Raw genomic sequence first — 25285 nt, 5'->3', positions numbered from 1 at the left:
AATGGAGTTTATGGAAAATTCTGCTCCTCTCCACAGCTGAGATTCCTTGACGGTAGCATGGGGGAGGCTGGACGAGGTGGTCTTCTAGGTCCCCTCCAACCCGGATGTTCTAGGATACAGTTACCTGACCCAACTAATAGGCACCCAGTGAGTGTCCTTGCTCAGCTTCTCCAAGAGCACTCTGAGCTGGCTGTGGGCACTCTGGAGGTCCTCCTTCACCAGCACGCTGTCCACCAGATGCCCGTAGTGCTGGTCTATGAAGGCGGCAGAGGCAGCCATCTCCTGCTGCTCCTCGTCCTGCAGGGAAAGGGGCAGCTGGGGAGCCACTGGGTTGTTCTCCCTCAAAATAAGAAACCTCCAGCCTTTTTCTCGGGCAGTGTTCTAACGTCTAATTTTGAGTGGCTGACTTGGGCCCATGAAAAACCCATGGTGTACACAAGAACAGAATGTGGTGATAATACCCGATCACATGTCCGAAAATGTTGCCCAGAAGTAGACACAATCCTTGTTCGTCTTCTCAAAATATCTACTGTTAGATATTAGGACCTGTTAACCTCAGCCATGACACGGGCTTTGGGCGGATGCCGATTCTATATCTGTGTGTACCCATAATACACACTTCCGAGTGGAAGGTATTTCCAAAGAAGGGGTACCATTGTGTTGTGTGTCAATTTGGTTAAGTAATTACAGCAAAGAATGGCAAATACTATTAACTATAACCAAAGCAAGCCTTTCTGGATTCAATGATGGGGCAAAGAAGGAGAATAAATAACTCTAAGGCTCTCTGAATTCAGACTCCTAAATTCATCACGTAGAACTCAATTCTTCTTGCCATTTCCTCATACCAGAGCCCAACATGAGCACCATAGCTAGAGTAGAGTTCTTTCCAAAAGTGCTGGGACAATCCTGACCAAACACCCCATTTCCCTGGGGTCCCCAACTTCCTTCATCAGACTGTTTTCCTGCCCCCTAACCCTGAGGGACAGGTTGCCCGCATCCCTCCTTCGCCCGGCCTGCGTAGGGTTTGTTTCTTCATTCAAAAACACCTTGAAGAAGCAGAACCTCAAGCCAGTAGTTGACTGATGGTTAGCTTGATTTGGGGGAAAAAGGCACGTGGCAGGTCACCTCTAAGTAACATCGCAAAATGAAATTCATCTCTGGCATTCACCCACTCCCTTTCTATCTCTAGCCAGGCCTCTGCCGCCTTCTCTCTTGTGCTTACAGAGACTCAGTGCTTTTAGAGCGTGGGGTGAGCCGCCCTCCCCCAAAGAGACCCACATTCCAAAATATTCTCTCTTCCTCCTCCTTCTTCTCTTCTCTCTGTTCCCCATCAGCCCCAGATCCCGACTTTAGTGAGAGCACCTGCAGGGTCTGAAGATAGGTTCTAAAGGGCTCGGAAAGAGTTGGGCATGCTGCCACAAAGACGGTAGAGACTGAACAGAAGGCTGAGGTCACTTCTCCTTACTTTCTCCCAGGAGGAGAAAAGGTAGATGACATCAGGAGAAGCTTGCTAAATCCATACTCTCTCTCGCAGGGCTCCTCTCATACTCAAAAGCACTCTGCAGTATCTGATGCTGTCCCTGGATCTTCAATCCTACCTCCCCTGTCCCCTGCTTCTGGAGTTTCCCCTCCTCTAGGCACCCTCATTGTTCAGCTTGGAAGCATATAGCTATTTAAGGAACTATAGAAGGAACATTTTCGCCACTAAGTACCTCAATCTTTCTAATATTTGTGTCTTGAAGGAACTCAAGTAAATCTCTCATGGAGTAAAAAGTATGACATTTGTTTTGCAGCCAGAAATCCCCTGAACCAGGGGCACCTGGGTAGCTCAGTGGGTTAAGCATCCAACTTTTGATCTCAGCTCAGGTCTTGATCTCAGGGTCATTGAGTTCAAGCCCCCTGTTGGAGCCTACTTAAAAAAAAAAGGCGGGGGGGAGATCTCCAGAACCCTTTTCCTGGCCTGTAAAGGTGGAATTCAACCCCCTGTGCTTCAGGGAGAGAGTCACAGTCCCGAACAACCCATAGGAAAGACTCCCGCCATGCTGTCCCTTGCCCCATGTTGGATCCACTTGCTGGATCCGAAGTTGGTGTTTCAATTAAAAACGACTTGGGTTTGGCCTGGGAATTGAACAGGTTAGTGTGATCAAGTCTTTGACAGATGTCCCTTATTTTCTGGGAGGATCCTTCTGTGGAGGAGTGAAGGGTGGGGAGCCCAGGCAGAGCCATCCCTGTCTGAAGCGGGAGGAACTTTCAGCTGCCGCACCTTGGGCTTTCCGGTGACCTGACTGACCATCTAAGTCTGGCCAACAGGCAAATGGAAAGACAGCTCCATGCAGAAGGTACAAGCCCCTTACACAGCTGTCACAGCCCCTTTAGGCCTTCAGAAATGATCAACTTTAAACTTACACATGGGGCTGCTGTGTCCTCACAAGCTGGGGACATGGGTGGCGTCTTCCTCTTTTCCTGAATCGCAGGTTTTACAAATATAACATAGGGCTTGAACTCTGAGGTCCTCAGTTGTTGCAGTGCCTGAGAAAGTTCAAAAATAGGACACATTTTATTATGAAACACTTACTGAATGCTCCGTAACAGTGTGCTTTATCACATAACCTCAGTGGCAGAGGTCCTGATCACATGGTCCTGTGACAATGGACTTCAACCGGGCAGACCAGCTCCTCATTTTCCCATCCTCCACTTTGACACTGGACTTGGCTGGGCCCCAAAGGCCCACTTGCTGAGAAAGAACGTTCCAAAGCCCTGGTCCCAACTGCTGCCATCTCTCTCAGCTCTGAGCCCACAAGCTCTAATCAACCTTCTTTATGCCCTCTCCACCTGCCCAGTCCTGACAGAAGATTCAATGTGCATCTCCTAGTCAAACGTCGTCAATTTGGACTACGCTAATTCACAATATGTATTATCACACAGGCCTCCTTATGATATTCAGAGAAGGAAAGGTTTGCTAAGCAAATGAAGAAGCTAAGAAATCATCTGAAACAAACTGTGAAGACATTAGAAGGTTTTCAAATGCAATTCACCCTCTTCATTAGCACCTATGACCTATAATGTAAGGGCCTCATTTGGAACACTGTATTAGACTATTATATGTACAATCTGCACCACCCCCCCCACCAAAATCAATAAAATCACTTTTCAAATAAAATTTTGCAATTTAGACTTTTAATTTTGAGGACCAACCCCCAGCAAGTCCAAATGAGAGAGGGTTTTCCTTCATAGACACAATGTGCTTTTTGGAATCTGTCTCAAGCCGACTTCTGTTAAATAAAGTCTACACCTTATAGCATAAAATCAGAGCTCCATTTCTATAGAGGAAAAAAAAACACCCAGATTGAGTTCAAAGCTTAGAAGATTTGTCAAAGACAAGGTTAAGAAGATGCTTGAGCCCCCGCCAAACACACAGCAGGCAGGGTGTGGATCTGACACCCTTCAAAGGGTCACTGTCTCCTTCCCTTTTCTCTTTCCAACTGCTCTCCGGGTGGCCTCTCTCGGTGATGCCCTGAGCCACTGACTTGACTGACTTGACCTGTCGTGGGGGCGCGGGGGCGGTGTCCTGATACGGGGAGCTGGGCCCCAGCATCCACCTGTGCAGTGGCATCTAATTCTCTGTCCTGTCACTGCGGACCGGCGGCGCCGGCCCACTGCCTGATCCCCACCATGCAGAGGCTATGATCCCAGGTCTGCAGGCCACCAGGGGGCCTGGGAGCACCCTACAATGAATGCCATTTTGTGTATACATGTGCACATTTCGGGCTACAGAGCTTTCCTTAGATTCTCAAAGGCAGACCTAAGGAAATTTTAACATCCAGTCCTCTGGACTAAAAAAGCCTTAGACTGGGGTCAAATGTTTTGTAAAATATACAGTCTCCTCATTTATTATTATTTTTTTATTATCATTTTTTTTTTATTTTGAGAGAGAGAACAGAGGGAGAGAATCTCAAGCAGACTCCCTGCTGAGCACAGAGCCAGATGCGGGGCTCAATCCCACGCCCCTGAGATCATTATCTGAGCTGAAATCAAGAGTCAGACACTCAACCGACTGAGCCCCCCAGGCGTCCCTCCCCCCATTTATATATTCTGCCAACAGAAAACACCCAACTGGCTCAGAAACTCACGTCCGGCTCCACGTCCACCAAACACACTTTGTTTTTGGCCATCACCTCCTGAATGGCGTCCAGGCTGGTTCCGTAGAGATTTTCCTTATATTCACCATGCTCCAGGAACCTAAAACACCACCAACAGGGAATGGGCCTTTAGTTCCTGAGTTTGCCTAAATTAGCAGGGCAAGATAGATAGACTTTCCACCATAACTCCTCTCCCGCATCCCCCATCCTTCCCGAAGGCCCTCCCACAAGGTCAGGGGGAACACCAGACGGCTGCACCAAGGGCCAGCTGGGCCGCCAGGCCACGTACTTGTTGTGATGTAAGTCAGCCTCGAATGCTTGCTTAGAGACGAAGTGATATTCCACCCCCTCCTTCTCATGGCTCTTTCGAGGCCTGGTGGTATCTTTGAAAGAAAGGAAATGGGAAACTGGGCAAAGAGATGTCCCCTCACAGTGCGCAAGAACAACAGCGAGCCTGGGCCCTCCTTCCCCTCCGGAGCTCATCGCTGCTCAGTGGATGAACGCACCGCTCCCATTCCTCAGTGTCCCTGAGGGGCAGGCACCCTCCTCGATGTGGGAAAGGAGGCCTCCCCCTTTGCAGGGGAGGAAAACTGAGGTGCAGGGAGGTCAAGCCCCAAGCCAGGGTGTGAGCTCCGTCCCATGCCAAGCGTTTGCCCTTAGGGGCCCCGCCAGACAGCCTGGCTGAGGTGGTGTGGCTTGTAAAAAATCGCTAAAGGGATCCCTAGTCCTAACCGTTGATTTCCTCCTCAGTGGCGGTGGTACCGGGAGTTGAGTGGCGGCTGTGAGCCGCCATGGGCTGGGTGTGTCTTTTCTGCGAGCCAGGGGGCCCCAGATACAGACAGCCCTGCTGTAGGCTTTCAATTCCTTATTCGGTTATTTCTCATTTTGAGAAAAGAGACATGAAAACAGACAGTCCCGTGATGGACTAGATGGTTTCAGCAAAGCTGGCTCTCACATAAATAACTACAAAACATACAGCCTTTCTCCACGGATTTCTGTGATAGAACTGAGGTGCACACTTCAGGGGAAAATCAGGTCCTTCACAGAAGGAGAGCACGCATGAAGGAACACACTGCTCTTTTCCAGAGCATTCCGAAAGAAAAGATGCGGGTCTTGAAGGACAGTATTTTCATGCCCTTGGGGACCACACAGGGATGCTCTGTGCTCTGTACGTGGCATCCCTGTCCCATCTCGGGCAGAGCTGCTAGGGTCACTTTTCTGACCGTGTCATTCGCTTGTTTAAAAACTTTATTCACCACCGATAACATCCTAAAGACTTTTGATGAGTGTCTCCTCCCACATCATCCACACTAGCCTCCCCAGTCCCTAATGCTGCTACCCTGGGTCACACCTCCATCCCTTTCCATAAACCATTCCCTCTGTATAGAGAACTATTCCTTTCTTCTCTGCCTGGAAAACTCCTATTTATGCTTCAAAGCCCAGAATAAAAGTCACCACCTCTCTGAAGTAGGAAGACTCGGGAAGTCTGCCTTGACTCTTTCAGTTCCTAAGAGCAAAGCGGGGGAAGTCACCTATCTGTGGGGTGCCTGAAGCAGGTAGGCCTGGCCATCCATGCACCCCTGTCTTGGGGGATGGATCTGGGCATTTCTGAAGGACCCATGTGAGAGCAGCTTCCACATGTCCTGTTTCAGTCCGCCCTGGAAGGCAGTGGCCCTCGGAAGCCTACCTACCAGGTCCATCAGAGGTATGCCACTAGAATGGCTTCCTGAACCCTGCTGCCTCCCTCCAATCCCTGCCACTTCAGGTAGGGCTCCAAAAGACAATTCTGACAACCCACACCCTGGGTTATGGACCCCGAGGTCCAGGGGAGAGGCGTCTGGCAAAAGAAAGCATTGGTAGCTGCCCTTAGAACATTCTGGAAAAGTCTAATTACTGCCACCACAGCCTTCCCTTTCGGTGACCCCGAGTGCCCACACTGCATCCCTCTGAGGCCAGAAGAACGGAGGGTCCCAGAAAGGGAAGGGACAGCCAAGGACAGGAGCGGTAGGCGGCAGGGGAGAGGCCCTTCATGTGGCCTCATTAAGGATGTGACTCGGCAGGCTGCCTGGGTTTGAATCTTGGCCCCACTACTTACCAACTGTGTGACACTGGGCGAGTTACTTAACCTTTCTGAGCCCCAGTGTCTTCCTCTGCTGTACAGGATGGTGATCATCCTTCTCCTCAAGGGTACTGGGAGGGCCGCCCAAGCTACTGCACATAAAAGCTCCTAGACCCTTCATGCCCCTCTTCTGCATCACATCCAGAACCAGGGCCTCCTGCCTCCTTGGTCCTCAGTATCCACAGCTGCTCCTAGCCTCAGGAACTGGCAGGGCTGTGAGCACCTTGGAGGGTGCCCAGCCACTCTGATGGGCTGGAAGCCAGCTACAAGGGAGTGCCCGAGCAGTATCATAACTCACCAGGCTCCCGCCTTCTCTGCCCTGCTCTCTCACCCAAGCAGAGAGCGGGGGCCGTTGGAGTCAGAGTCACTGTGAAGAGGAAGCTGGAATGCCCCCTTGGTGCTGATAGCCCCTTGGTGTCATCCTGAGGTTGCTACTTTGCCTGCAATGTGCTTTAGACTCATCTGCCACCCCAGGAAGGAACGGGGCAAGTGGTCCTCTAGCTTCTGCCTCAGAGGGTCCTAGTGGACCACTGAAAGTGGGTTTCTTATCATGCCTAGGTCCCATGATCCGCCCATAGCAGGCAGTGCCCATCGGTCCCTCAGACCCAAAGTAAGGATTAGATGGATATGGGGAGTCAAGTCCCTATGAACTATTATTCATGCTCACACATGCACACACAAACCCCCGTGTGGGCCTTCTTACGTGGAACTGCAACGCCAAAGTGCTGTGGGTTCTCTGCCACCACCTTCTGCTTCAGCTCATGCAGTCGGGCTCCCAGGGATCCTAGGAAACAAAAGGAAGGCTGACCAGGGTCCCTGTTGAGCTCCCTCCCGGAGGAAGGAGTCCAGGAGGAAGCCAGCCCACTCCCTGGAAATGCGGGACCTCACCTACCAATCAGAACCACCAGGCGGGGCCGTTCACCAGGCTGGTGCTGGTACCTGGTTACCTCCTCATAGGTCAGCAGCTCTGGAGCCTCGGCTCCTGCAGACCCCTTTCCTTCCTGGGGGCTTCCCGGTCTTTCTCTTCGGCCCAGCCGGAAGCTTCTCCGAAGACCAGCTTTGTGGGAAGGGCAGGGAGAACTGTGGCATTTGTCCCAGAATCTCCCAGGAAAGACTTTCTCTACCTGGCCAGACCTAGAAGGGGGTCTGAGTCCCACTGAACCTCTCCCAACTACCTCCTGCTACAGGAAGGGGCTGATCAGGATGCACAGCACAGTGAAGAAAAGGTGACCATCTGGCCTCCAAAAATAGGGTTCAAGGTCACTGTTTTATTTAAAGATGTTTACTTTTAGAGAGCACAGGGGGAGGAGCAGGGGAAGAGAGAGTCTTAAGCAGACTCCATGCTGAACGCAGAGCCTGGCCGGGGGCTCGATCCCACGACCCTGAGATCGTGACCTGAGCCGAAACCAAGAGTTGGACCATCAACTGACTGAGCCACCCAGGTGCCCCGGTCACTGTTTTATTTAGCACATGGCCGACTTGCGTGAATCATCACCTCTCTGAGCCTCCATTTCCTTATCTATGATGAAATGGGAATACAAATCTACAAGTGCAATGTGTGGTCCTGGGTTGGATCCTGGATCAGGGAAAATGCTCTACAGGACATTACTGGGGCAACCTGGCCAAATTTTAAAATGAACAGTGTATTAGATGAGAGAACTGTATACATGTTAAACTCCCAGAATTTCAGTAATTCCCCTGGGTTCTGTAAGAGAATGTCCCCATCCTTAAGGGATACATACTGAGGCATTTAGGGGTGAAGGGATGTGATGTCTACAACCGAGTCACAGGACTCAGGAAGAAACTGTGTATGTGTGAGACAGGGGATGACAAAGCAAATACGGCAAAGTGTCATCTGGTGAATCTGAGTTCTTGGTACGATTCTTGCACCTTTTCGGTAAGTTTGAAATTACTTCCAGACGAAAGGTAAAAAAAATCTCTGCCGGTCTCTAAGGCCTTTGAAAAGACTAAGCAAAATAAAAGCAGCAAAGGACCTTTGGAGGCTGGTAAAAGGCTCCGTCACTGTGTGGTGGTGGCACACACACGGACTGGACCATGGCCGAGACCGTGATGATAACAGATCGGTGTTAATGGAGCGGTCCGCATTCCTTCCCTGCCAGGGCTCTGCTCCCCGGGGCTGGGTGGAAGTTGGGGGGGACCCCAAAGCCTGGGCAAGTCAGTCCCTCCCCTGGCTGACAGAGATGAAGGGGAATATGGGTCCCCCAGGCTCGGCTGCTCTTGAAGCGTTGCTGGGGCTCAGGTCACTCTGCCCTTGTCTTCCCCTGGTCCAAGAGCCCACAGTTGGCTGTGTGTGGGCAGGGCAGGGGGTGCTGGGGGGCGAGGCCCGATACTCACCCACATAGTGCCCTTTGAAGTACCCCTCACAGTCACAGGTCTCTGGGAACCAAACAGAGAGAGGGCAGCCAGTGAGCCATGCTGGACACATACTCTGACCCAAAGGGACCCGGCTCCTGGGTGGCGAGGAGGAGCCCACTGGAATGATGTCTCACGGGGGCTCGGGAGAGATGCCATGTCCTGGCTCCCCAGGAAACCAAGTCCTTCTGTTTCACTCAATTCTCCATGTTTAGGCCCCAAACAGACTTTACAGGCCGTGGCAGGGGTTCTGGGCCAGCAGGCCCCTCTGGGTTAGGATCTCCAACAGTAGAAGGAGGGGAGATTCACTCGCCCGCCCCACCTTCCCGTCTCCTGCCTCCCACCCAGCTGGTGGCACAGTTAGCCCAGCCAGAGTCCAGGGAAGGTGGGGCACTATGCGTCCGGTGGGCAGGGAGGCGCTCTATCCCCAGCGGCTCTTCACACCTCAGGGCACAGGGGGAGGAAAAGAAAGCCCTCTAGCTCCAGACAGTCTACATTCTTGTCCAGGTACACAGGGGATAAATACCAGCCTACCTTTGTCACAAGGCTGATCATCTGCGGTTTGCACAAAAGACAGATGGAAGAGCGTTAGTGGAGGGGAACCAGGAGGCCCTGTGGCTGAGAGGCAGCCGTGGCCTCGTGTGCGTAAGGAGCCCTCCATCTGTCCCCTCTCTCTTTCCTCCAACAAACCTGTGATCTGAGCTGCGGTGCATTATTAAACCGAGCCTAGCTCTAATTAGTCTTCCTGTGTGTGTCTCATGAGCGGCCCGGAGCAAAACAGCTCAGCACCGGCGTGAGCAGCCCCAAAGCCAATTTACTCAGCAGCCCTTCTGATTTGAGAGCAAGTCTGGAAGAGTGGCCGTGGGCAGTGGCCCCGAGCCAGGGAGCAGCTCACCCCAGGATGCCTGCAGTGGGGCCAGACCTGCTCTCTCTCTTCCGGGGTTTCAGACGGGCCTGGGCAAAGGCGGGTGCCAGACGGTGGAGCGGTGCAGAGCAGGGCTGCCAGCCGCTGCACTCCGGTCACCGGACACCCCTCTGGGCCCCTTACTTGGTTCCGAGCCCCCCTGAGCCAGAGAAGCCATATCACAGGCAGCTTCATCGCTATACAGAGCTCTAACCAGGAGGCCATGGGCACAGGCCCTCTGAAAACCTGACCCCAGCCCCGCTCCCTTGACCTCATGACCCTCCATTTTCCCACGTTGGAAAAGAGGATGTCCTGACTCCACTCCTTCACATTGTGATGATTAAAAGGCAAGGTGGCAGGTGAGAGTGTCTTCTGACGGCAGGGGCTGCACAGGGTAGGGGTGCCAGATAAAATAGAGGACGCCCAGTTATATCTGCATTTCAGATACACAACAAGTAAGTCCCTAGTATAAGTATGTCCCAAATACTGCATGAGCTATACTTACACTAGAAACCCATTCATTATTGATCTGAAATTCAAATTTAACTGGGCATCCTTTATTTTTATTTGCCAAATTTGACTGCTAACACAGGGTCACGTGCAGCCTTCTCCACTCTCGTCCAGCATCGGTGGTTCTGAAACTATCAGGATCAGAGGGCCCCTTGGTAGGGGACACTCTCTCAGACGCGTGCGCGCGCGCACACACACACACACACACACACACACACACACACGTTTGCACACAATTTTGGAAGAGGTGTTTAACATGCCCCCCCCCGGTATCATCTATGGGTCCCAAATACAGTAGCTCCTCTCCAGAGAACAGCTCCCCCCTCCCCGACCTACCCCCATTTCCCCTCCTCACCCCTCTCCCCATCCCCTCCTTCTTCTGGAGGCCCCCCAGCTCAGACGGGACCCTTGGTGCCCTCTCCAGTCCAGCGCTTGCTTCTTCGGGGCACGAAGCCCCTGAGTCCTAGCCCCGGCCCCTCGCTGAAGGGCTTCCCTGCCCATCTACTCACAGGGGGGCTTCCTGAGGCTCTGGGGGCTCGGCAGGGTGCCGGTGGCTCTCCTGTAGCTTAGTCGCCTGTGGGGACACAAGGAGATAGACAGGCCCATGAGCTCCGCCACAAAACCAGTCAGAGAGAACCTTCTGGAAAATTCAGGGAAACCAAGGCCTGGATGGCACAGGTGAGAGGCGATGCGGTCATTTACACTTTTGGAAATCTATCCTAAGGAAATCATTTGAAATATGAGGCACAGTCTCACGTGCAAGGTGATTAGTGCGGTCATGTGGCAGCCAGACGGTGCGGACAACTTAAAGGTACAGCCACAGGGAAGGAGTGAACTCACTCAGAGACGCTCGGAGCACACCCAGGTGAGGGGCAACCCTCCCAGGATCTGACCTCGCAGAGCCCACTGTCCTCCTCCCCCGAACCCATCACATTTCTAGAAAGTGTTCGTCTGAACCACCTGTGACTTTCCTGCTACACTGTCAGTTCCTGGGCCGGGGGGTGGGGGGGCAGAACCCAGACTCGCTGCCCATGAGTACATGGTCTCCTTTTTTTTTTTTCCCCCATGTAAACCTTTTGTTTTAATAAATAAGACCTATTCATGGCCTAGATTTTAAATCACATTTACAGATGAGGAACACTTCTAGGCCCAAACAGGTGAACGGTGAAGCTACTATTGCTGGTAGGAATGCATGCCCCCCATGCATTTGAAGCCTAAAGAGCAGAGACTGAATGTCAGAGAACACCACACACATCACCCTCCAGACTCGAGAACTGACAGCAGAAGACGAGAGGAAGAGCAGAGACTTGGGGAAGCTCCGCTAACCACCATCTGATACCCTCACCTTCATGCTACAGAAGCAGATGAAAGTTGTGTTTTCAGATAAGCTAAGAAGGAGGTTTCCTGATCATAGTAAGTGAAACTTTCTCTCATTTTAACAATTAGGCCAAGGGCATTAGCTACAGAGAGGATCCACTGATGAATACAGAATATTAGAACAGCGAAGAGGAAGCCACACAGGTATCTTGTTTTTTCAAATATCAGAGAGTTCCGCATGACAGCAGGAGAGCAGTGGATGAACTTCACCTCGCCCAAAGGTTTAGTCCAAAAACTTCCTGTTGGCATTTGCACCAAAGGCTCCCTGTACTTCTGGCATCATCTGGGCTATGACATCCAGCCGGCTTTCTAGGGTATTGGAAACTTTTATTTTACAATTCCCATTATAGATCTCAATTCCACCAGCTATTTCCTCAGGAAGCTAGGCCTCCTGATCAATTTGGACATCAACATCTTTTTTGGTGGCAATTTTGTACCTAAGAATCGCTTTTTGCACTGCAGCCTTTACCAGAGGGAAACCCTGCTTCCTGCAACGAACAATCATTCGGGGCTCCAACAATTGGTACAAACCCTCGAGGACCAGCCCATCCAGCAGCATTTGGTACCTGGTTGTACCTTTTCCCGCTTTGCTGAGTCTCTGTTTTGCTTCATTTAATAGGTCTGTAATAAGGTCATCTCTTGCTCTGAGGACTTTGAGCCTTGCTTGATTCATCAAATTAGACATCTGAATTTTCTTCTGCTGCTCAATCTGCTTTTCTTTCTTCTCGAAGTATTCCATAATCTTCAGTCTTTGGGTTTGCACAAGACGACATTTCTCAATATTGAACTCTTCCTCTGCCTTCGCATCCATTTCCTCTGCTTTCCCATTGGCTTCTTGTTCAATAAAAGCCATCATATGCTTAATCTGCTTTTGCACGTCAGCATCGCTGAGGGCCATGGCGAAAGCTGTGCTGGGCCGGAGGCCCACTGGCTCTAGCTTAGGTTGGAAGGGGGCAGTGGAAAGAAGGGCATGGTCTCCTTTCTGATGAAATATTATATAGCTATTAAAAATCACACACTAAAGACTAGGTAATAACATGGGAAATGCTGAAGTTGCCATGTTAAGGGACACAGACCCCAAAAGCACGACTTCCAATTCTCTCTGTGTCTCTCCCGTAAGAAGCACGGGAAGGACATCCAACATGCCATCTCAGATAGTGGCGAGGCTTGGAGTAATTAGCTTTCCCTCGTCCTCCTCGTCTATATTTTTATATTTTATTTTTTAACTTTCTTTAAGTAGGTATTATACAACATACACGCATTTAGTGACAACATAGAATTCTGTGCATGTATTTAAATCTCAAACGGCCATCACCGCTGGTTAGAGTGCGAGAAGACCGAACACAAGGGCGATGGGTACTTCCCTCCGCAACGACACACCGCGCGCCCCTCCGGCCGGGGCTCCGCTGTGTACCCACACCTCTAAGCCACTCCAGAGCCACCCCCTGACAGCACAGCCCAGACCCACCTTTCCTGGAACCGCTTGGAGGGGATGAGGCCAGCTCGAAGGTTGGTGTCCCCTACTCGCTTGGCCTGCCACCACGTGGGATCGTCCTGGCTCACCACCTCCAGGACCTGCCTGCGCTGGAAGGGCAGGCCCGCCTCCTGGCAGGGGATGGCCCGGTCCTCCCTCGGGTTGTAGTGGAAGAGGGCCCGCATGAACACCTGAAGAGGGGGTGAGCACAGATGTGTCTCTGCCGCATCGAAGGCCAGATGACACCTATCATTCGCCATCAGGACGAGCAACCAGCCTCGAGGACAGAAAGCTAATCAGAAACAAGGCACATGGTTTCCTCTCGTTCTGCAGCTGTTGTGAATATTACAGTCGGGAAATCCATCGAGGTTCAGAAAATTAAGAGATGGGCCCTCTATCTGAATTTCTCTTTCCAGCCTAAGTACTTCCCTATTTCCCCAGCCTGCAGTCCTTAAAGCAGCCTCTTAGCAGACACAAAGCAACAACCAGTCCTGGGAACCAGCAGGGTATTTTTGATATGCTAACTGCCCCTAATGAAGTCCGCAGCCATCTGTTAAATAAGTGATCTAGATGCTTTGATTAGAACACAAATATCAACAACACAACTGTTACTGGCTCATCATCACTCTGCAGTGGGTGACTGACAGTCCACATTTTTCTACAGCTCACCCTGCCTCATCTGCCACATCCTCGGCCAACCCCCAACACTCCCCTTTACCCTGAAGTCACCTGTCTAGAGATGATGGGGGGAAGATACAGCATTTTATCACACTTTCTTGTTCCATAATTCAGTGGATGGATTTATTTTATTTATCTCTATTACCAGACCATTAGGGTCCAATTACTTCAACAACAAACAGAAAAAAAGAAAAGAAAAAAACAAAACAAAAGCCAGAGGTCTTCCTTAGACAGATCCAAGTCATATTCCTTTATGTGTCAACCAGAAAAGATTCAATTAGGGGCGCCTGGGTGGCTCAGTCGGTTAAGCGTCCGCCTTCGGCTCAGGTCATAATCCCAGGGTCCTGGGATCGAGCCCCACATTGAACTCCCTGCTCAGTGGGGAGCCTGCTTCTCCCTCTCCCCCTGATCGTGCCCTCTCTCTCTGTCAAATAAATAAATAAAAATCTTAAAAAAAAAAAAAAAGAAAGAAAGAAAGAAAGAAAAGAAAAGATTCAGTTAGACAAGAGTAAGAACTTTCTGGCCAGATATTATGAGGACAGATACCCTCATCCAGCCACAGATGTCAGGGTCCCAGGCACTCAGAAAAGAGCATAATCTTATATGGCCAGCCCAGATCAAGCTTCTGGATCAAGAAGAAATATTTAAGAAGGATGGGCTAAGGGACAGGTTACCCATTTTCTCCAGGAAAACCAAGTTTTCTCCCTGTCTTAAGTTAGAACATGCAAAAGCTGCCTATGAAGATCACATTAGCATATCCAAGAAAGAACTGCCTTCCATCAGATAAGAGTCTATATTATGCAAGACTTGGGATTCGATCAAAGTGTGCAAATAAAGAACAGTCACACAAAGATGATGTCTTCGTTTGCTGTAAAAGTCTGACATCAAAGACATTGTCCATTATTGATCCCCATTCACCAAAAGACTCATCGACATGTACTCTATGCCTAGTGCTGTAATTTGTTCCTTCTTGTCCCGCATTTCGTGCCCAGAGCCAGGGACTGGGAATCACCTTTCTTGAAAAATGGGCACACTTCCTTCCATCTCCTGAGGAAAGGTATGTCCTGCCTTTTCTCTCCTTTCTGCCCTGGCTGCCAGGCAGTTCAGATCCCAATTTATTTGAAACCAAAGCAACGCCCTCTCTTGTTCTCTCTACCACCACCTGAGCTCGGGTCGGGGGCTTTTACAACAGCCTCCCTACCAGGTCTCCCTGCCTCCCGTCTCTACCCACTCAGCCCTCCCCCACGTGGCAGCCCAGGAGCTCCCACATCCCCCGGGGACTCACCATTTCAGTACCCCCCCCAGCCAGACTTCCAGCAGCCAGCCCTGGCGTCTCTCTGTCCAAGGGCTTTCTCTGGTCACCGCTCTACTCTAATGCAGCCAGCCGAGAATGCTGGGAATCCATCCCTGGGTGCAGCCTGGCAGGAGTCGGTGCACAGATCTCCCAGCTCCCCTGGCTCTTGGGTGGGAAGGCACGTGTCTACGCGGGATCCCCGAGCTCCCCAGCAGGATGACACAGTGGTAACTTGCCGGATGACACACACTTTGTTGCACCCACTGCCTTCCTTTCCGCAGAGTGTTTCCCGGGGTCACCTCCAAATGAACTACTTGTGCTCGAAGCCACGTCTCAGGGGTTGGCCTCTGAGACCCCCAGACCAGGCCGGGATTATGCCAACACCCTTAAGAAAGCATTCAAGGCCATTCTGAAGATAGCCTTAACCTACCTCCCAGCACAACCCCTCCAGAGCCCGAGCAGGGTGCTCTCTCTCACCAACCCCCAAAAGTACTCCTCTCCACACCTCTGAGCCTCTGTGGATGCAGACCTCTCCGTGTGAACTTCCCTCCCCCTCTCCTTCACCAGGGAAGTCCTACCCGCCTTCACCTGCCTCAAGCCTCACTTCCAGCACCTCTACTACCTGGCCCCTTCCGGGGCATCTGTAACTCTGCTCAGAATCTTTCTGAAACACTCGCACTAGTCACAGAGCCATGAAAGATTTGCTCCCCGGCCTCCCGCTCTGAACGAGGGAGTCCTCAAAGCTACCAACTGTCCCTGTCTCCAGCATCTGGCAGAGCACCTGGCACAGAGGAGGTGCCCAAAAAAGGTAGGCTCACCAAAGAATTAAGCAAATGGCAGTCACTTAATTGGTCCCGAAACCAGCACATTTGGTAGTTTCTCCTCTTCAGGGCCCTAATTTTCTATTTCAATTAAAATAACCTTGTCTTGAACCATGAGAGATGATGGACTCTGAAAAACAAACTGAGGGTTCTAGAGGGGAGGAGGGTAGGGGGATGGGTTAGCCTGGTGATGGGTATTGAGGAGGGCACATTCTGCGTGGAGCACTGGGTGTTATGAACAAACAATGAATCATGGAACACTGCACCAAAAACTAATGATGTAATATATGGTGATTAACATAACAATAAAAAAATAAAAAATAAAATAAAATAAAATAACCTTGTCTTTTATTAGTAAGCTACATCAAATCCGGTTTAGAAAAAGGCAGGTACAAATAAATGAATCACAGTGTGACTGAATTACAGTTCTCTCCTGAGCACACGTCCCGAGGACCAGACATGTGATCTCTTCCCGAACGACTGCTTCAAAGCCCTTCCCGGCCTCCGACCCCATCATACCTTGCTGTCCTTTAAACGGTCCTCCTCCTGGGTGGCTGGGATGATTTTCAGGGTAATGGCTCCCTGGGACTGCGCCTGAGAGGGGAGTTCGAAGCTTACCACCTCCCATGTCTAACCCTCGGTGAATTCAAGTCTTCCTGCCCCGATCTGGAAACTCATTCAGAAGGAATTCAGGTGCACCCCCTCCCCTGTGGCCCACCCTCCAGGGGTGGCTCCCGTGAATTAACTAAAGCAAAACTCAAAACCCAGTATCTGCATTTTCGTGGGACAAAGGGACACAGAACTCTACATGAGCACCAAGAACAGCGCACGCCCTGAATTCCTCCTTTCCGTCCCTCCTGACCTCTAGTGACCCACAGGCCACCCTTCTTTCTCTTCTCTCAGATTATTTTCATAACCAAGTTCAGTTTCATTTCCCTCCCTTTGCTTCCATCTTGCCCATCGGGCTCTCCAACCTCAGGTCACCCCTACCTTGCTGGGGCTTCCCCTTCCTTCTCCCCTGACACAGACCCTGCATCCCCATGGGGGGAGGGGGACACAAGGCAGAATGCAGTCCGCCCATAAGAGCACACCTCGCCCAACAGTCTCCCTGGGCCCGCACTGCCCTAGAACACAAGGATCCCGGGGCCCGGAACCGGGGAAAGGGCAGTGGGGTCAGGAAGACCAAAGGAGCCTGCCTGCAACCAGGGCTCCCTACAGTGGGAGGTCCTCTCTCGTCAGATCAGCCCATTTCTGCCCCCTCCCAAACCATCAGAAATTAGCGAAGAGGGTCATGTCGGGGGAGAAGGATAAAGAAGACAAAACTGTGATTGGGGCTTTTGACAATTGCAGCTTGACTTGAACTTGCAGAACGGGCTCTGGAGGTTACCTGCACCCCAGCACTTAAGACCTTAGAATCTCCTCACAGATGTGAAGGGCTGTATCCCTTCCAGGATGTTTACATCCTGATCATAACCACGCATTGGATGAGAAACCTCCCTGTTCCTACTTTACAGGAAAGGAAAGTGGAACCCAGGGTGACCTAATGGCTGGCCCAAGGCTGACCGGCTGAAAAGCAGTGGAGACAGGATTCGAACCCAGGACCAGCTGACCCCAAAGCCTTTGCTCTTGGGTCCTCCTTGTACTGCAGCTTCTTATTCCATATTCCTCAGCCCTTCGGAAGAGGGGACCCTTTTGAGGGGATGTCGCAGAAGGGGCCTCAGGAAAGGGAGTGGGGCTATGCTGAAGAGGTCTGACAGGCAGGTGGCCCGGGAGTGCCACTCTTCCTGTCTCCCACCCCAACCCTGGGCATGCCACCAGGCCACTTTGCCTGCAGCCTCCTCATGAACACAGAGACTGAGCCAAAATCCACCCTGGCTCCTGGAAGTGCCTTGCTTTGGTCTCCAAAGACCGGCCCCCCGTTTTCCGCCCCCCCAGGACACATGCAGCACGGACCAGAATCTGGCTAATCTCATCGGGGCGTTTATGCAGGACTGCGATCCCGTTCACCTCTCGGAGTTCATCTCCAACGTGGACCAGACCTAGGAGACACAGGGGCTGCCCATCAGCACAGGAAGGGGCCTCAGCCCCAGCGCACCACTGGCACCCACCAGAGGAACCCGCCACACGCACAGCAGACTCAAGGTGTAAAGACAGTGGGTGGGCCTGGGCCCGGCTGAGTCCTACTGTGCACGGGGCACCCCACTCAGCATCTCAGCCTCAAAACCACCCAGGGAAACCCCCAGTTTACAAGTAGGCACCTGAGACCCAGAGCAATTATGCAGCTTGCCCAAGGCCACTCTGCTAAGAAATAATGGAGCCTGTGTTCAAACACACTTATTTTGACATCGAAAGCCTGGTTCTTTCTGTTATAACCTCTGCTTTAGAAATATCATTAACTCTTCACCTTCCTAGGTTAACAGACATACTCTTAGAAGGTCTTTCTCAAATCTTAAGAAAACTTAAAGGCACCAGGAAAGGTGACGTATAGAGTGTTAAGACACCTGTCCAGAGGCCTCGGCTCTAATGACCAGTGTCTCTGCACATGAGGCCCTAACTGCTAGCCAAACAGCAGCGGCAGCCAGAAGGCAGTTCGGCGTGCAGGATCTCGGGGGCCCCCCTACACCTGCTGAATCCGAATCTGCATTTAACAAGATGCTGGGGGGGGTGTCGGTGCTTGCTAATGTTTAAGAAGCTCTGGTCTCCACAAGAGTGATCCCCAGATTTCTGGGGTAACACCTCTCTACACCAGAAGGTTTGCCTCCCAACTGAGTAGTTGTTTCACACAACACTGATTCTCAACCTGTTTTCCACCCAAACAAATCTGGGGCGTGAACACCCTTCCCTCCATAAGAGCGACAACTGGGGTGGTGGGGAAGGGCGTCCCTGCTCTGCATGCAGTCAGGAAACCCGCCCAGCCCATGCTGCGGGCTTAAGGACCCCAGGCCTCAGCGAGGCCAGCACAGGAGCCCTTCTGATCAACCCCAATGTTCTCCGTGCCTGAGGCATTTTCAAACGGTTAAAATTTCTACCAGGCTTGGGAAGGAGAAGAGAATCCCAGCCCTGCTCCCAGAAAGCAAAGCACATCCCAAACGGGACCAGAGAGGAGAAGGAAAGGAGACTCTCGTGGCCACAAGGGGAAGGCTGGGGCATGCTGTATCCTTTCCAAGCCATCACCCTCACCAGGCCAGCACGGACCCCACTCACCGCTCCGGTCGGCCGCGCCCCCTCGCATGATCCGGGCCACCACCACAGCCCCGGAGTGCTCATCCCGCCGGATGGTGGCACCCTGCATTGGAGACAGAGCAGGCAGGCTCCTAAGAGGCAGCCCCAAACCTCAGACCCCGAGGCTCTGGACCCCATAGAGCCTCCCCATCTCTCCCTCTGTCACCCCAGAGGGCAGAACAAGGGCAGCCCTTTCCGGTGCTGAGGATGCGATGAAACCAGCATCTCACGTTAATACAGCCCAGCAATTCCCACATCTCATTTCACAGGTGAGGGACAGGGGCTCAGAGAAGGTCAGCATCCCTGAGGTCGCCCAGCTGGGAAGGTGTAAAGGATTGTGGGACGCCGAGTCCAGTGCATGTCTCTCACATCACAGCCCTTGTCTCTTGCAAAGACATTTAATAATAAGGAGAGAACATGCCTGCAAATTCTCAACCTCTAATCAATCACAGGGTACTGGGCCTTCTGTGGTTGCCAAGGGGAACCAATTATGACCAGCCAGAGCTTTAGGACCAGGACTTGGCCAGTGGAGCACAGCAGAATGATGTCTAGGATGAGAGGTGCTAACAAGCCCTCAATTTCATGCACCCCGCAGGCGGGACGGTGGCAGGTGAAGTGCTGAGCTCCCATGTTGGACGACCCTGGGCTTGAATCCACCTGCCATTCCCTGAAAGCATGCAGCCTTAGAAGGAAGCCCTTTATCTTCTGTGAGTCTGTTTCCTCTGGGGTGGGGGATAGCATTTAACCTCCCAGGGTTGGTGCATGGATTCTATCAGGTAATGCAGGCAAGCCTCAATTATGTTGCACACAGTAAGTGCATGCAGTAGGTGCTCCATACATGTTAACCTTTTATTATTGGCTGTTACTGCAAACACATGGGCACACTTGTTATTAACTTCATTTATGTCACCTATTTGAAGTCCGTAGGACAAATACTGCTGGAAGCAGAAACCATCAGCCAAGAACCCCATGGCATCTTGCCCCCTAGACCTTCAAACTTTCTGGCATCTCTGTCCATCCTGTCTTCCTTTCCCTGCTCTCAGCAGAGCGGCTCCCCCAGCCTAGGCTGGTCCTTCCGTCCCCTCCCTCCCTCTCCGGCAGACTCAGTGCCCCCTCTCTGCTGGCTCCTTCTCCTGGCTCCATAAATATCACGTCCTCCTCATCAGTAAAAAGCCTGCGCCTCCATCTAGTAACCACCAGTCTCTGCTCCCTTGGAGCAAGCACCTGCTGTCTCTGCTTCCTACCCCCCAAGTCACTGTCACCTGCACCCTCAAGAGCACTGGCCGCAGCGCTGACCGCCCACCAGCTGCCGGCTCCCACACACTCTCAGCCTTCTCACCTCTACCTCCCGCCTGTCTGCCTTGGGTGCCCGCCCTCCCTTTGGGTTCCTCTCTTAGCCCGGGCCCTGGTGACACCCCTTTCTCCCGGGTCTTCCCAGAGACGACAGGTCTCCATGGCTGGGTCCTCCTCTATCTGCCTTTCAAATCAGGATTTGGCCCTGGCCCCCTTCTGGCCTCACTGTCTGCTCTCTACCCATGTGGTCTCGACTTCTCAGGTGTGATTTTAACCCCTCCCGGATGCTGGCAGCTGCCCAGTCTGTGTCTCTGAACAAATAATCCCTCCACTTCCTGGATGCCTCCACTTTTGAATTCAATGGGACCTAAGCTCCATCCCTTGAATGACGGCCGCAGTGGCCACCTAATCGTCCTAGCTGGACACCTCAGCGCTACCCTAGGCATCCCCCCCAAGACTCCTGCCCAAACCAGGGCAGTCACAAAGTGACATTAATTTTTTTCTGACTTATTTCTTGGATTTCTCTTCCCTGTTCCCACAGGCCTAGGCCAAGCCCCCTTTCTGGCCCTCCCCCTACCTGGTCCCCACCTTCAAATCGGCCCTCCGCTTCTGGCCTCACCCCCGAGGCCACTTTCTATTCAGCAGCCAGGGCGATCTTTCTAAACCGCAAATCTGATCATGTTATTGCTTCTTAAAACCTTACAGTGACCGCCCCCCCCCCTTCACTGCCTTCAGGAACAAGCTATGACACTTTGCATGGACCATCAGCATCTCCCTCTGGTCCGGCCCCACCTCCGTCACTCCTAACCACAAACTTGGCTTTCTACATCCTCACTGGGAAGCCCAGAGCTCCCTGAATATGACAGAGTAGGCAGTTAGCTAGATAGCAGCAGGGAACAAGTACTTTCCGACTGACAAAAGGGTGGAGGCCAAGTTCCAACAGCCAGGACAGACCCCAGGCGAGATGCCTGCCTTCTTCCCTATGACCTTGGCCTTACCAGTAACCTAGAGCTTCATTATAATACATTAACATTGTGGGTTTTAACCCCTTACACCGTCCTCCCTCCTCCCTCCCCCAGAATGGTTGCCATGACAGGTCAGACAAGGCCCATATGGGGCCCAAAACTCCTGCTCCCAACTCATAGGAGCCCCTTCGATGATTGGCTGCAGGCTCGGTCAGAAACCACCCCAGCTATGACCCATAACCTACCCAAACATAAAAAGGAAAGACAACCCTGACCATGTCAATGGATGCCTGCCCCATTTGCAGTGGGGGAAACAGAGGGGGCCGAGAGCTTCCCTTCCATTTGCAGAAGTGGTTAAGCTGAGCGCCCTTGGTGAAAGCTGAAAATCAAGAATGCCAGCTGTGGCATACTCTGGGGCAAACACTCGACTCTCTGGACTTCCGCCACTTCCCACCATCTAATAAATAACCCTGTCCCTTCGCTCTGTAAATCAATGCTGCACTAGGACCAGAATGATAACAATCTGTCAGCTGGGGAGAAGAACGGCAGCTGCCCCGTGCTTCCTCAGTATTCAGAGCGGGATTTGGCAAACTTCTGTAAAGGGCCAAATGTAAATATTTTAGGCTTCGCAGGCCACACCGTCTCTGTGGTAACTACGCCACACTGCCGTTGCAACGTAGAAGCAGCCACAGACGATACGTAAATGAGCGGGCATGGCCACACACCAGTAAAACTTTATTTAAAAAAAACTGGCAGTGGGCTGGGTTTGGCCCTTGGACCATAGTTTGCTAACCTCTGATGCGGAGCATGATGATCAGGGCTGCCCTGTACAGCTGCGCAGGTTGTTTACTGCACAAAGGAGCTTGGCCACAGTCAAGTGAGGCTGTGTCCACCCAGAGAAAGAGATACCCTACACACAAAGGTGCCACGGGGACTAGTGGCAGCCCTGACAAAGCTACTAACACTCACTTCAGGGACTTCGGGGGGGGGGTCTCTTCCCAGGTTTCTGGGTAGGTGGGAGAGTGGTACATGGAGGGGTTGGGGAAAGAGAGGTGGGTGTCACATACCAGGGGTTCCTTGTTCTTTACCAGGCGGACAATCTTCACTGATTCTTCATCAAAATCCTCGTCAATATTATCGGGCAGAGGGGGAAGAACGGGGTCGAAATTCTTTTGAGCAACTGTATCGTGTACCATGAGCATGGCCTGTCAGGAAATCAAGAGAAGTGAAGGGCCAGCCCTAAAGCTACCAGGGGTCAGGGGGCCTTGGCTGGGCAGTGATTCGGGGGTCTCAAATCACATGCCAGAGAAACCACCACCCAGACGCTGGTCCTGAGGACCCCCTCACTCAGAACTCTTCTTTCCTCAGCTTCCCAGCCAAGCGCTCCCCACAGCCCCCATCCCAGGGGACACAAGCTGTGTGGGCAGGCAGGGACCGCGTGACTACCCTGAGGTGGGGGGTGGACAGCAGCTGGAGCAGCTCCCTCTCGTCGCTGTGCACAGAGGCGGCCTGCAGCTCTTCCATCACCTGTGGAGGAATGAGACAGAACATCACATGCGGCTGTGGGTGCTTCGAGCCCACTGGGAGTCTCTGGGGAAAACCCTGCTCCCTGAGCTTCAGACCCAAGGGTCCTCGCAGGAACTGTGACAGCATCTGAGTGCATGGGATCCTCAGCCACCCCAGCACTGACACTCTCAGGGAAATCACAGCCTGCCTGGATCAGAAGAGCCAGAGTAGCTCATGGAGGGTACTCCTAATGGGAGCTAACTTATTAAGCCCTTACTATGTGCTCTTTGCTTAATGCGGACTTTCCCACCTAAATTTCACAGAGAACTCAACATGGCAGGTATTATTATTTTGCCATTTGACAGATGAGAATTACATAGGAGAGATTAAATACCTTGCCCTAGGTTGAAAAGCCAAGATTTGAACCTGGGCCTATGTGGCTCTGTTATCTGTGGTCTCACCACTGTGCTAGTTTATAGATGAAGAGACTGGGGCTCAGAGCGGTTGAATGACCTGTGGCAGGTCCCAGAGCTGGTAGGAGAGACAGTGCCGGGCCTGGGAGCCTGACAGCCTAACGTGCTCCTAATCACGTCACATAGGAGAAAGGAGGGAACGTCTGCACCCATGCCTTGACAGGCCATCTCCTGGGTTAGGTGAGTTTATTGAGGAGCTGACCTTGACCATCAACTTCCCAAACCATGCAACATAGAGGGCAGGTCCAAAAGAAGTTAGGAAGCATTCCTTAAAAAAAATGGGAATCCTGAGCCAATAGGCAGGGACACACTGCAAGTCACCTGACCCCAGGACTTCACATTGGGCCTCCCCAAAGCACAGTACAAGGCGATTGTTTGACCTTCATATCGCCAGTCCTCAACAGTTGGGAACTGCTGATCTGATCCAAATGCTCTCATTTCACAGCGGGGGGAACAGACTTTCTCGGGAACACACAGTAAGCAGGCATGCTCATGTGCCTGTGTCCCTTGGCTCAGTCCAAGGCTCACAAGTTCCTTCCTGCCCATTAGGAGGCCCAAGGAGGAGCAAGAGGAGAAGGGGAGGTGATGTCTCTTCACCTTTGGGCTCCGAGCCCCTGTGTCCCCTATAGGCTAAGCGATGGTGACGGGCAAGATGAAGGGGCCCAGTAAGTCGGAGGGGGAGACAAACCATGAGAGACGATGGACTCTGAAAAACAAACTGAGGGTTCTAGAGGGGAGGGGCATGGGGGGATGGGTTAGCCTGGTGATGGGTATTAAAGAGGGCACATTCTGCATGGAGCACTGGGTGTAATGCACAAACAATGAATCATGGAACATTACATCAAGAACTAATGATGTAATGTATGGTGATTAACATAACAATAACAAAAAAGGAAAAAAAAAAGATGAAGGGGCCCTATGGGGTCAGGAGTGGGGCTAACACCGTAAAGAAAAACCCGGGGCTTACATCCTCAGCAAGGGCCACAGCGCTGTGCAGAACAGGGGTTGGACTTTGCCTCTCGTAATAGCGAAGCTTCTCGTGAATCTGCAAAGACAGACAATTTCAGGCTGGGGCCTCCCAAGTCAGCTGCCAGGTGTACCCTGGGTACCCCACAGACTGCCCATGACTGTGCGGATGGCTGCACAGTGGGTCACCAATGGGTCAGCCCAAGAGAAAGCCATTCATAGTGGGCTAACGAAGACCTTCCCGGGGCAAGGGAATGCTTGAGATGAACTTCACGGGCCTCAGCCAGCTAGGAAAACCTCTAGAAACCCTCAGCAGATGGGATAATATGGGGGCTTTACCTTCATCAAGTAACTGAGGCTTTTTTCACTGAAAACATCCCTCAGGAAGCCCATCTCTTCCTTGTGGTTGGAGTCAGGTCTGAGCTGAGAAGTCAATAGTGCCAGGGTTTCATGCAAACCTGAGGAGAGGATAAGACACACGAAGTTTGGCCAGTGCCATGGGTACTTCCTGCCCCTGTGGGACCCCAAGTGGACCCTGCCGTGTGGACATTCCACAGGCTCTCATCCCCAGGGCTTTGGGGCAGGGCAGCTCCTGTGAGCTAATGCAGGCAGCATCCTGCTTCCTCCCAGCCTGGGGCTGCTGGGGCAGGCTCTTTTCTCCAGGGCTTCCGGCAGGCCCAGCCCAGGAAAGGCACTCACCGGAGTCCTCAGACAGCACGGGCATGTCTCTGCTGCTCAGCTCCCGACCTCTGCCTGTGGATTCCGGGAAGAGGAGGACAGTGAGTGGTGTCGCTCCATCAAGCATATTCATTCAACAAACAGTGCTTACACACCTGCTGTGTCTGTCCATGACCAATTTGGGGACAGAGGGGATGGTGATGAATAACTCTCCGCTTGTTTGTTTGTTTTCCAGAGAGCAAAGAAAGAAAACCAAGATTTGCTAGTACCCCGGATGTGCCAAGCATTCTGCTGGCTAGTTTCATATGACATTTTTCTTAATGTGCACAAAGCCCTGAGGAATGGGTACTAATATCCCCATTTTACTGGTGAAGAAACAGAGGCTCAGAGTTCAGTAGCTTGCAGGTCAGAATCTATACTCTGGTGGCCTTTTCGGGCTGGTCCCAAAGGTAGGCGGTGGCCCCTGCTCACGGTGGGTGCTCTGCTCTGCAGC

General features: G+C 52.1%; 1 protein-coding gene and 1 pseudogene across 1 annotated transcript; both read right to left on the bottom strand.

The window, feature by feature from the left end:
- MPP3 (MAGUK p55 scaffold protein 3) lies at nt 1-24925 on the bottom strand. Its single transcript, XM_028092831.2, has 18 exons — nt 24814-24925; nt 24454-24572; nt 24116-24193; nt 22616-22696; nt 22237-22374; nt 18894-18975; nt 17643-17728; nt 16209-16283; nt 12891-13087; nt 10555-10619; nt 9166-9186; nt 8614-8655; nt 7151-7315; nt 6962-7042; nt 4429-4522; nt 4131-4239; nt 2407-2529; nt 1-297 (listed from the first exon to the last, which is right to left on the bottom strand). The coding sequence occupies exons 1-18, from the start codon at nt 24923-24925 to the stop codon at nt 121-123; spliced, it is 1845 nt and encodes a 614-aa protein (XP_027948632.2). The 3' UTR covers nt 1-120.
- LOC114200611 (V-type proton ATPase subunit E 1 pseudogene) lies at nt 11646-12320 on the bottom strand (annotated as a pseudogene).
- Nucleotides 24926-25285: the final 360 nt, after the last annotated feature.

This window comes from Eumetopias jubatus, unplaced genomic scaffold (genome assembly GCF_037043125.1).
Source record: "Eumetopias jubatus isolate StellerSeaLion01/CBP00866 unplaced genomic scaffold, mEumJub1_p1.0 scaffold_10, whole genome shotgun sequence".
Lineage (NCBI taxonomy): Eukaryota > Metazoa > Chordata > Mammalia > Carnivora > Otariidae > Eumetopias > Eumetopias jubatus.
The sequence above is the reverse complement of the archived record's forward strand: the minus strand, read 5'-3'. Positions and strand labels throughout refer to the sequence as shown.